Source organism: Ctenopharyngodon idella, chromosome 10, assembly GCF_019924925.1.
Source record: "Ctenopharyngodon idella isolate HZGC_01 chromosome 10, HZGC01, whole genome shotgun sequence".
Lineage (NCBI taxonomy): Eukaryota > Metazoa > Chordata > Actinopteri > Cypriniformes > Xenocyprididae > Ctenopharyngodon > Ctenopharyngodon idella.
Window position 1 is genome coordinate 33,380,085 of NC_067229.1, and position 11,536 is coordinate 33,391,620.

The 11,536-nt window shown below is 37.9% G+C and overlaps 3 protein-coding genes across 5 annotated transcripts in view; all 3 read left to right on the plus strand.

The window, feature by feature from the left end:
* Nucleotides 1-1,047: 1,047 nt before the first annotated feature.
* LOC127521240 (putative protocadherin beta-18) lies at nt 1,048-3,771 on the plus strand. Its single transcript, XM_051910402.1, has one exon. It carries the CDS (start codon nt 1,181-1,183, stop codon nt 3,647-3,649), a length of 2,469 nt encoding a protein of 822 aa, XP_051766362.1. The 5' UTR covers nt 1,048-1,180; the 3' UTR covers nt 3,650-3,771.
* An 868-nt stretch (nt 3,772-4,639) lies between these two features.
* LOC127521247 (protocadherin beta-16-like) lies at nt 4,640-8,224 on the plus strand. The gene has a single exon (XM_051910407.1). The coding sequence runs from the start codon at nt 4,781-4,783 to the stop codon at nt 7,196-7,198; it is 2,418 nt and encodes an 805-aa protein (XP_051766367.1). The 5' UTR covers nt 4,640-4,780; the 3' UTR covers nt 7,199-8,224.
* Nucleotides 8,225-8,892: 668 nt separating this feature from the next.
* Nucleotides 8,893-11,536, plus strand: part of LOC127521232 (protocadherin beta-16-like) — a 93,274-nt gene continuing 90,630 nt past the window's right edge. For 2 of the 3 annotated variants that reach the window (XM_051910336.1, XM_051910335.1), the window contains exon 1: nt 8,894-11,175. In XM_051910336.1, coding sequence (XP_051766296.1) covers nt 8,938-11,175 — 2,238 coding nt within the window. In that variant the 5' untranslated portion in view covers nt 8,894-8,937. Of the gene's footprint in view, nt 11,176-11,536 lie in introns of all 3 variants that reach the window. The other variant, XM_051910348.1, reaches the window with a different exon arrangement.

Below are 11,536 nucleotides of genomic sequence, written 5' to 3' on the forward strand. Positions count from 1 at the left end.
CAAATTATACATTTTTATAAATGAGAATTATGTAGGTAAGACTTTATTTTAAGTCTGTATTGTAGTTTAGTCTTCATGAAGCATTTTAATGCTTCATACATGCCTTGTAAATTCACATTATAATGCATTGTATGGATAATTGTAACCACAGTTATAATACATTGTGGTACACATTTACAATGTATAATGCATTAAAACAGATGTAACAAGGAATCAACAAATATGATAATGCATTTAAACTTGGATACAATTATTTATGAAAAGATATAATGCATTGCAATGTACATTATGAATACCTTTATAATACATTATACATAAAGGCTTCAAGTAAAGTTTTACCCTTGTGTCTTAAAATCAGTACATTCTCACTCAAACACTTCAAGAACTAAAATATCCTGCTACAACTGTGACTACGTTACTGATCAGTAGAAGCAGTATTATCAGCCACAATAAATTATAAAGCAAATAGCTATCATTAGTAGTTATAAACAGCCTTTAACATTAAATAGATGGTTTATTTTTTTTTCAAAGAATGAATCGAGGTGGCTTGAATTTATATTATTAAAGTTCTTATGTTCTACTTTGTGAGGAAACCAGGAGAAGACATGTGTTTGGTTAGGCATGGATGGTATTGAATAAAAGGAGAGAAGCGTGCTAAAGGTTGTTTTGAATAACAATATTATGGTGTTTACATTACTTTGTCTCATTTCACATGCATGTGTTTTAAAAAATCTGTCAAATATCCTTTAAATACTTCTGTCGTGCTTTTTTTTCTACCTACATCATTAATGAATTAACGTATAGGCCTACAATGTTTTTATGCCAGGATTTCAACTCTTCTTCTTGTGTCAGCTTTTATTGATAACGTTAGATTAATCGAATGAGGTTCTGTGGTTAGCCAGCTTCCGGTGTATTTACTGTTATCTTCAGGAGAAAGCAGCTTTCCTTGTCATTTGTTTTTGAAGCCACATGTAAGAATATTTGTAATGTGTCAATCGAACTCAGTGGGTCGCTATTGACCAAGTATGCGATAGCCTATGTGACTGCCCTCCCTCTGTCATAGTAATACTTTAAATCACGACGCACCTTTTTCACACGCATCATTGTATACGGTCTGTGGGCTGATGTAAACATCACAGTGGATTGTGGAGGCTGGATTTAACATTAACTGACACTAACAATGGCAATAATACTCAGATTATTTCCTTGGTCGACGTGCATCGCTTTCATTTTATTGTTCATGCGCAAAAGTAATGGGGATTTGAGCTACTCCATACCAGAGGAGATGAAACAAGGATCGGTAATCGGAAATATTGCGAAGGATCTCGGTCTTAAAACCGATGGGCTATTATCACGAAAAGCTCGGTTAGACACGGAAGAATATGGAAATCGTTTTTGTGAGATCAACCCGCAAAAAGGGGAATTTATTGTGGCGGAGAGAATCGACCGAGAGGAATTGTGTGGTTCAAAAGCATCCTGTGTCTTGAAATACGACCTAGTTTTAGAAAACCCGCTAGAGCTGCATCGCATATCAGTGAAAATAGAGGATATAAATGACAACTCACCTCGATTTCCTAATGAACTAATAAAACTTGAAATTGGCGAATCTGTGGGCACAGGAACACGTTTCCCCCTGGAGGAGGCGCATGATGCGGATGACGGTCAAAACGGTATTCAGAATTATTCACTTGAGAAAAACGAACACTTTTCTTTATCAGTTCACTCGAATGCTGATGGAGGAAAATATAGCGAACTGATACTGCAAAAAGAACTAGATCGTGAACAAAAGAAGGATATGGATTTGGTTCTTACTGCAGTGGATGGTGGAACTCCACGGAGATCCGGGACTGCTGTAATTCATGTCATTGTCCTAGATGCAAATGATAATGTGCCTGTATTTACTCAGCCTGTTTATAAAGCCAGCATTTTAGAAAACTCGCATTTAAATACAATTGTAATCAAAGTAAGCGCTGTAGATGCTGACGAAGGTGTGAATGGGGATGTCATGTATGAATTTAGCCAAATTTCAGACAAGGCTTCCAGCCTTTTTTCTATAGATAAGACCAGTGGGGAAATTAAAGTGATTGGACCGATAGATTTCGAAGATAAAAACAGTTATGAGATACGTATTCAGGCCAAGGATGGTTCTGGCTTGGCTTCTAATACAAAAGTTGAAATCGATATAATCGATCTTAATGACAACACTCCTATTATACATTTGAAATCTAATGATAATCAGATCCCTGAAAATGTGGAACCTGGCAATGAAGTGGCTATTATAAATGTTCAGGATAAAGACACGGGGGATAACAAGAAGGTTTATTGTACTATTCAAGAAAATGTCCCTTTTAAGCTAAATCCGTCTATTAAAAATTATTACTCGATCGTCACAACGGGCCCTCTGGATCGCGAACTTAACAGCTATTATAACATAACTCTTGTGGCTACTGATGGGGGAACCCCACCGTTATCCTCCTCCAAAATAATACACTTATCAGTTTCTGATATCAATGACAATGCCCCTGTATTTGAGCAGCAGTCCTACAGTGCATACATAAGTGAAAATAACAAAGCAGGCACCTCTGTTTGTTCTGTCAGTGCAAATGACCCAGACTGGAGACAGAACGGGACTGTACTGTACTCTCTGGTACCCAGTGAAGTCAATGGGGTCCCAGTGTCCTCATTTCTATCTGTTAATGGAGATACAGGGGTGATTCATGCTGTAAGATCATTTGACTATGAGCAGTTCAGAAACTTCAGTGTCAAAGTTGTTGCCAGAGACAATGGTTCTCCTCCGCTCAGCAGTATCGTGACAGTAAAAGTCTTCATAACAGATGAGAATGATAACTCTCCACAGATATTATACCCTGTTCCAGATGGCAAGTCTTTAATGACTGAAATGGTCCCTAAAGCGACTCTCTCAGGCTCTCTGGTCTCCAAGGTGATCGCTGTAGATGCTGACTCTGGACAGAACGCATGGCTGTCCTATCAGATCTTGAAATCTACTGATCCGGGACTTTTCACCATTGGTCTCCATAGTGGAGAGATCAAAACACAACGAGACATTTCTGAATCTGACAATATGAAGCAGAATCTTGTTATTTCAGTGAAGGATAACGGGCAGCCCTCTCTGTCTACAACCTGTGCTGTGAATTTACTGATTTCTGACAACCTTTCTGAAGTTCCTGAACTTAAAGATATGACTTATGAGGACAACAACTCTAAACTGACGTCATACTTGATCATTGCATTAGTTTCTGTGTGCACCTTCTTCCTGACCTTCATCATACTGATCTTGGCAGTGAAGTTTTGTCACAGGAGAAAGCCCAGACTGTTGTTTGATGGAGCGGTTGCTGTTCCCAGCGCCTATCTGCCTCCCAACTATGCAGAGGTGGATGGAGCAGGAACTCTCCGCAGCTCCTACAATTATGACGCGTATCTAACCACAGGCTCGCGCACAAGTGACTTTAAATTTGTGAGATCGTATAATGAAAACACGCTTCCTGCTGGTGGGACTCTGAGAAAGGAAGACAATATTCAGTTTGGTTCGAGCATGATAACATTAGATGTTACAGGAAATGAAGATGAGGTAAGAGAGGCTTCACTCCTCTGGACTCCTTTTTATGTTTGCATTTCTTGTCTCCGCTAATTATACATTTCAAATGATATTAGCTTTAATAATAATACGTAATTAAGGCGGTTCCAGTTTAAACAACGTACTTAGCGTTAATTTATTAGAAGCTCACGCTATTAAAAGTACTATCATTCTTCTTTTAGCACATTTCATATTATCTTCTGTATCAAATGCTTTTGCCACTGCTATAATGAAAACAATTAAATGGTCCAGATTATGTAGGTCGCGAATATCGGATCTCATAAATGTATACTTCCTACACATCTTTAACAGTAGCCTACTTGAACGCTGCATTCATCAATTCTGGACACAGATACAAAAGTTTTTGAGGAATTTCTCTGTATATTGTCTTCTTTTTCTTTTTCTTCTTCTTCTTCTTCCCTATTATATTTTATTTATGGCTTTAGCGGTCTTAAAACGTGTTTAGAAAAGATAAGTTGGCATTTCCCATAAGTTGATCTCTGAGAGATTTGTTACGATATTGTGTTGTTGTTTTAGTCCAAAAACCATATTTAGTTTTTACTAAGTTTTAACGTAGATGGTCTAAAAGTGTTTGAATATTCCACTTTGAGGCTCATAGTACCATCTATATCTACGTTTAATCTTACTATCTAAATTTGTTTGAAACGGTGAAAAAAGGAGATACGCCTCGCTTTTCTTTTAAAACGAATTTACGCGTATATTTAATATGATTTCAAAGTTAAGTAAGTCATTTCTTGTTCAATGTCTTTGAGGTCACCAGGTTTCAGCACCACAAGTCTGGACAGCGACAGCAGTGCCTGTTGTTTATCTCTGAATGCGTGACATTTTTAGTTCCTTTCCAATATATAGATGAATGTAAATTATTATTTTTCAAAAATACGCGTTGACAAACAACAGACTTCACTTAGTTGATCACTGTTGTATTTTCATTAAATACATGAAAGATGCATTTAACAAAAAAATACTCACAGTGTCGCTATTCACCAAGAGTGCAGACGGATGCGTCTCTCCTCCCACACTTAATGTATGCAGCATGAGCTCTGTCTGCTAGAATAAACGCCGCACAAAATGGAGTAACAGTCCGTCGACGCTGGCTGAATTACTGGAATATCATCCGTGAAAGATTATTTACTTTTGGACAGGTGCAACATCAAATCTTCAAAAATGGGATACAGATTATTTCCAGGTCCTTTATTTACGTGTTTCGTGGCTCTCCTTCTGTTTCATGTGAATACCTTCTGTGCAGATCTGAGCTACAATATTCCGGAAGAAACGAAGCGCCAGTATGTGATCGGAAATATTGCCAAGGATCTCAGCATGGATGTTAAACTATTATCTGCTCGTAAAGCTCGGATAGACACGGAGGACAGCAGCAAACGGTATTGTGATATTAATCTGCATACTGGTGATCTAATCGTGGCAGAGACAATAGACCGAGAGGAGCTTTGTGGATCTCGAATGTCCTGCATTCTCAGTTATGAGCTCGTACTGGAAAATCCTCTTGAAGTTCACCGTATAGTTTTGAATATTGAAGATATAAATGACAATGCGCCACAATTCCCAAGTGACCGTTTTAACTTTGAAATCACCGAATCAGCAGTTAAAGGCCAGCGATTCCGTTTGCACGAGGCGCATGATACGGATATCGGACGAAATGCTGTTAATAGCTATTCACTGGAGAAAAATAAAAATTTCATATTGACTGTACATGATACTGCAGACGGAGGGAAATATGCTGAACTTGTGTTGGAAAAGGAGCTGGATCGTGAACAGCAGAAGGAGATAGACATGATTCTCACTGCCACTGATGGAGGTTCACCGCAGAGGTCTGGCACTGCTGTCATACACATCACTGTTCTTGATGCCAATGATAATGTTCCAGTATTTAGTCAGCCTGTTTATAAGGTCACTCTGGCTGAAAATACACCTTCAGGAACAGAAATAATCAGAGTGAGCGCCACAGATGCTGATGAAGGTCCAAATGGAGAAGTGATGTATGAATTCAGCAGATTGTCAGATAAGAATGCAAAATTATTTTCTATTGATAAGACAACTGGACAAATTGTGGTTACTGGAGAGATTGATTATGAAAATGAAAGAAACTATGAAATAGGAATTCATGCTCAAGATGCATCTGGATTGGCATCAACTGCTAAAGTCATCATAGATATAACTGATGTTAATGATAATCCTCCTAGAATCATCCTTAAATCTTTGAATAACCCGATACCTGAAAACTCTGAGCCAGGTACTGAGGTGGGAATCATTAATGTTCAAGACAAAGACTCAGGAGAAAACCGGCAGATTCGTTGCTCTGTTCAGCAAAATGTTCCTTTCAAACTGAACCCATCTGTTAAAAACTATTTCTCTCTAGTAACTACAAAAGCTCTAGACCGAGAGAAAGAATCTGATTACAACATTACCATCACAGCCACAGATGGGGGATCTCCACCATTATCCACCTCCATGACGATTCATTTATTTGTCTCAGATGTGAATGACAATCCTCCTGTATTTGAGCAGCAGTCGTACAGTGCTTATATAAGAGAAAATAACAAAGCAGGCACCTCTGTTTGTTCTGTCAGTGCAAATGACCCAGACTGGAGACAGAACGGGACTGTACTGTACTCTCTGGTACCCAGTGAAGTCAATGGGGTCACAGTGTCCTCATTTCTATCTGTTAATGGAGATACAGGGGTGATTCATGCTGTAAGATCATTTGACTATGAGCAGTTCAGAAACTTCAGTGTCAAAGTTGTTGCCAGAGACAATGGTTCTCCTCCGCTCAGCAGTATCGTGACTGTGAAAGTCTTCATAACAGATGAGAATGATAACTCTCCACAGATATTATACCCTGTTCCAGATGGCAAGTCTTTAATGACTGAAATGGTCCCTAAAGCGACTCTCTCAGGCTCTCTGGTCTCCAAAGTGATCGCTGTAGATGCTGACTCTGGACAGAACGCATGGCTGTCCTATCAGATCTTGAAATCTACTGATCCGGGACTTTTCACCATTGGTCTCCATAGTGGAGAGATCAAAACACAACGAGACATTTCTGAATCTGACAATATGAAGCAGAATCTTGTTATTTCAGTGAAGGATAACGGGCAGCCCTCTCTGTCTACAACCTGTGCTGTGAATTTACTGATTTCTGACAACCTTTCTGAAGTTCCTGAACTTAAAGATATGACTTATGAGGACAATAACTCTAAACTAACGTCATACTTGATCATTGCATTAGTTTCCGTGTGCACCTTCTTCCTGACGTTCATCATACTGATCTTAGCAGTGAAGTTTTGTCACAGGAGAAAGCCCAGACTGTTGTTTGATGGAGCAGTTGCTGTTCCCAGCACCTATCTGCCTCCCAACTATGCGGAGGTGGATGGAGCAGGAACTCTCCGCAGCTCCTACAATTATGATGCGTATCTAACCACAGGCTCGCGCACAAGTGACTTTAAGTTCATCACGTCTTACAATGAAAACACGATTCCTTTCTCTCAAACTTTGTGTGACACAGAAACAACAAACGTATGTAGTCACACCAGTGGTGAAGAACTCAGCTATCCCACTCTGGTAAATTAATAATTTGATTATTTTATTTATGAGTTCTTTAAAAGCATTTATAAGATTGTACAAAGTTTTGATCTGTGTTGTGTATCATCAGCTGCACAGTCAGCATTATTTTCTCTCAGAGTTATAGTCGTTTGATGTTTTCTAAAATGTTTATTCAACAATTTCAAAATACATATTAATTTAGCTGTAAATTCATATTAATTATAAGAAAGTATCAGAAAAGAAATGTAAACCTTTCACTTAATTGTTTTAAATATATGTTCAATGTTATTTAGTGTATCTTTCAATCTGTTATTGTACTGTGGATGACATACAAACAATTACTTGTCTAATAAAGTTAAAATTTCATGAGAAATTAATAAATGTTTTTGTCTCAGTTCTTTTTTCCCTCTCCTAGTAGTACTTCAGGAAAATTGTCAGTGATACATGATGGTTATTATATATATATATATATATATATATATATATATATATATATATATATCATTTTGCATCAGTACAATGGAGTTAAACTAAAACATCTAAGTACTCACTTTCTTCCAAACAAGAAAGAAAAAATAAATAAATAAATCATTATTAAAAAACAAACAAACAACCAAACAAAAAAGAAAAAAAAAAATGCTTATGCTTAAAAAAAAAGTATGATTAGGCCTACTATTGATTCTGTTTAACACCAAATAGTTGTTGTTTTTCAGCTTTAATGGTTTGAAGGTTTAATGTAAACAGCCCTAACCTGTTTAATCTAATTTTTGTCTTTCATGCTCTCCTCTGTGAACCAATGCTGGATTTTCTTCTATAGGTAAGAACAACTCTTATTTACTCTAAATTAAGTAAGATGCATGCTTATGATGAATGATTCTAAATTATGTGTCTAATAGAGACTGGAAAGCTTGGACATCTATATGGACAATTGACCATAAACACATTAACAGCCTGTTGATGTATAGTTTAACATGTGAAAACTGTAAAGATGTTAGCTGGTTGATTCACTGCTGATGGTGGCTGATGAAAACAAAAAGGATTTGTGAGGAGATTTGATCTGAATAAATTAACATGAATTTATTATTATTATTATTTATTTCTCAAAATCATCTTATATGAAATAAAATAAAGCGATTTGTCCCAAGGAGGAAATAACATGGGGAAAAAAACAAAACAAAAAAACATCCAAGCTGTCCAAAGGAGTACTGGCTAGAGCAGAAAGGGGAGAAACAATAAGTGAAAGCAGAGTTGTTGTTGTTGTTGTTGTTTTTTTTTTTTTCCTTCTCACCGAAAAGATTGTTTTTTAGACGTTTTTTAAATAGACCATAATTTTTTTATTTATTTATATATATATATATACATATAATAAAACTTTTCATTTTAATGATAGTCTGAGAGTCGAACATTGTATTCTGGATTGAATTGGTCCGGTACTGTTCATTCAGATGGTGCTGAAATGGTCAACGGTTTCCTCCAGTTGCCTGTTATTGATTAAACTGCTTGTGGCTCACATACAGTATATCAACTTAATGCAGTTTTATGTATTTATTTATTTATTTATTTATTTATTTGTTTGTTTGTTTGTTTGTTTGTTTGTAGAATTGACGTACGATTGGCTTGGTCTTGCATTTGCTACTTTAAAGCTCTGAGTGCCGCTGTTGATTAACATCTGAGTAGAGTGTATGTTTCTCTGTAAAGCCTGTATTGCCAGTCCCTTACTGACGCGGTTGGACATATGCAGCATTTTTTCCGAGGAAAGAACATGAATGCGCTATTTTGGATTTAAGAAATTAATGTATTTGATCCTACTTCGTTTGACCACACTGTTTATCAAGATGGCATTCTTCAGCTTATTAAGCATTTCAGACAGTATTTGGATGGTTTCTACGCATTCAAAATGGCAGGTTGTGTTTTTAATTCTCTGCTTGATCGGAATGGACTTCGTATATTGCAATGTGAGATATTCCATCCCGGAAGAAATGCCAGAGGGATCATTCGTAGGCAACATCGCCAAGGATCTGGGGATAGAGATAAGTAGACTCATATCTGGAAAAGCTCGCGTCGTAACAAAGGGCGGACGACAGTATGTCGACCTGAGCAGAGACAAAGGAACTCTAGTAGTTAAAGAAAGGATAGATCGCGAGGAGCTCTGTAAGCAAACGACGCCCTGCAGCTTCAGTTTTGATCTGATCGTTGAAAACCCTATCCAGCTGCATCGAGTCACAGTTGAGGTGCAAGATATAAACGATAATGCTCCGTTATTTCCGAAAGAAAATATTAATCTGGAAATAAGCGAAAATGCGATTTCTGGAACTAGGTTCCCTTTGGATAGCGCTATAGATGCAGATGTCGGTCTAAATGGTATACAGAGCTATAAACTTAATCCATCTGATAGTTTTAAACTGGAGGTTCATAGTCAGACCGATGGAAACAAATACATTGAGATGGTTTTACAGCGAGAACTAGATCGAGAGGAGCGCGATGAGATTAAATTGGTTCTTGTAGCAGCTGATGGAGGATCACCTCAGAAATCAGGAACTGTAAAAATTCACGTTACTGTTATGGATGTTAATGATAATGCCCCGGTGTGTAAACAGTCAGTATTTAAAACTGAAGTTAGAGAATGTTCACCTGCTGGTACTGTCATTGGTTCTGTCAGTGCTACTGATGCTGACGAAGGTGTAAATAGCCATGTTTCCTACTCCTTCGCTGTAGCCAGCAAAGAAGCAAGGGAACTTTTTGAGATAAACACAGATACAGGTGAGATTAGACTTCTTAATAATTTAGATTATGAATCTCAAAATAGTTATCAATTAAACATTAAAGCGAAAGATAAAGGTGGCCTTGCAGATACTTGCAAATTTGTCATAGATGTTATTGATGAAAATGACAACTCTCCAAGCATACAGCTTATGTCCTTCTCAAACACCCTTCCTGAAAATTCCCCAGTGGGAACAACTGTAGCCGTCATTAATGTAGAGGACGCAGATTCGGGTAAAAATGGTCTTGTTCGTTGCTCAATAAATCAAAACTTACCGTTTAAAATTGAGTCATCTCTCACAGACTATTATAGTTTAATTACTGATGATGTGCTTGATCGAGAGAGTCTTGCTGAATATAACATAACGATCTTGGTATCGGACCAAGGAAGTCCAGCGCGTCACGCTAACAAAACACTGACTGTAAAAATATCTGACGTCAATGACAACCCACCCATATTCGATTCTGACGAATATAAAACATTTGTTAGTGAAAATAATTCGCCTGGTCTGACTATACTGACTGTTAAAGCAAATGATGCTGACTGGGGTCCAAACGCGCAATTGTCCTACTTCCTGAAGGATGAAGACATGCGTGGCGCACCGCTGAGTTCTCTCGTGTCTGTAGATTCACTTACTGGAACTATTCATGCAGTGAAATCCTTTGATTTTGAACAGTTAAAATCGTTTTCCTTTAACGTGACAGCTCGAGATGGAGGATCCCCGCCATTGAGCTCTGAAGTGACAATAAATATTAATATTCAAGATCAGAATGATAACGCTCCCCAGGTTCTGTATCCAGTACAGACTGGAGGTTCAGTGGTGGCTGAGATTGTGCCTCGTGCTGCAGATGTTGGATATCTCGTCACTAAAGTGGTGGCTGTTGATGTGGACTCTGGACAGAATGCCTGGCTCTCCTATAAACTACAGAAAGCTACAGACAGAGCGCTGTTTGAAGTGGGTTTACAGAATGGAGAAATAAGAACTGTGCGACAAGTGACTGATAAAGATGCTGTCAAACAGAAACTCACTGTTGTTGTGGAGGATAACGGACAGCCCTCTCGCTCAGCTGTGGTCTCCATTAACGTGGCTGTAGCTGACAGCTTTCCTGAAGTGTTGTCAGAGTTCACAGACTTTACACATGAAAAACAATATAACGACAACCTGACTTTTTATTTAGTTCTCGCACTGGCCGCTGTTTCTTTCCTATTTATCACTTGTGTGGTTGTGATAATATCAGTAAAGGTCTACAGATGGAGACAATCTCGCTTCCTCTATCAGTCCAATCTGCCTGTTATTCCGTACTATCCACCGCATTACGCAGACACAGGAGTCACTGGAACTCTGCCGCACGGGTATAATTATGAAGTGTGCATGACGACTGACTCGAGGAAGAGTGACTGTAAGTTTTCTACACTCGGTGGACAGAATGTTTTAGTGGTGGACCCGAGTTTTACTGAGACGATGCAGCGCGCAATCCAGGAAAAGAACATTCTTGAAAATTCTGAACTACATGAAATGGTAAGAGCAATGAATGAATGAATGAATGCATACATAAATAATAATAACAATAATAATAATAATAATAATTTGCTGTGCCTTAATG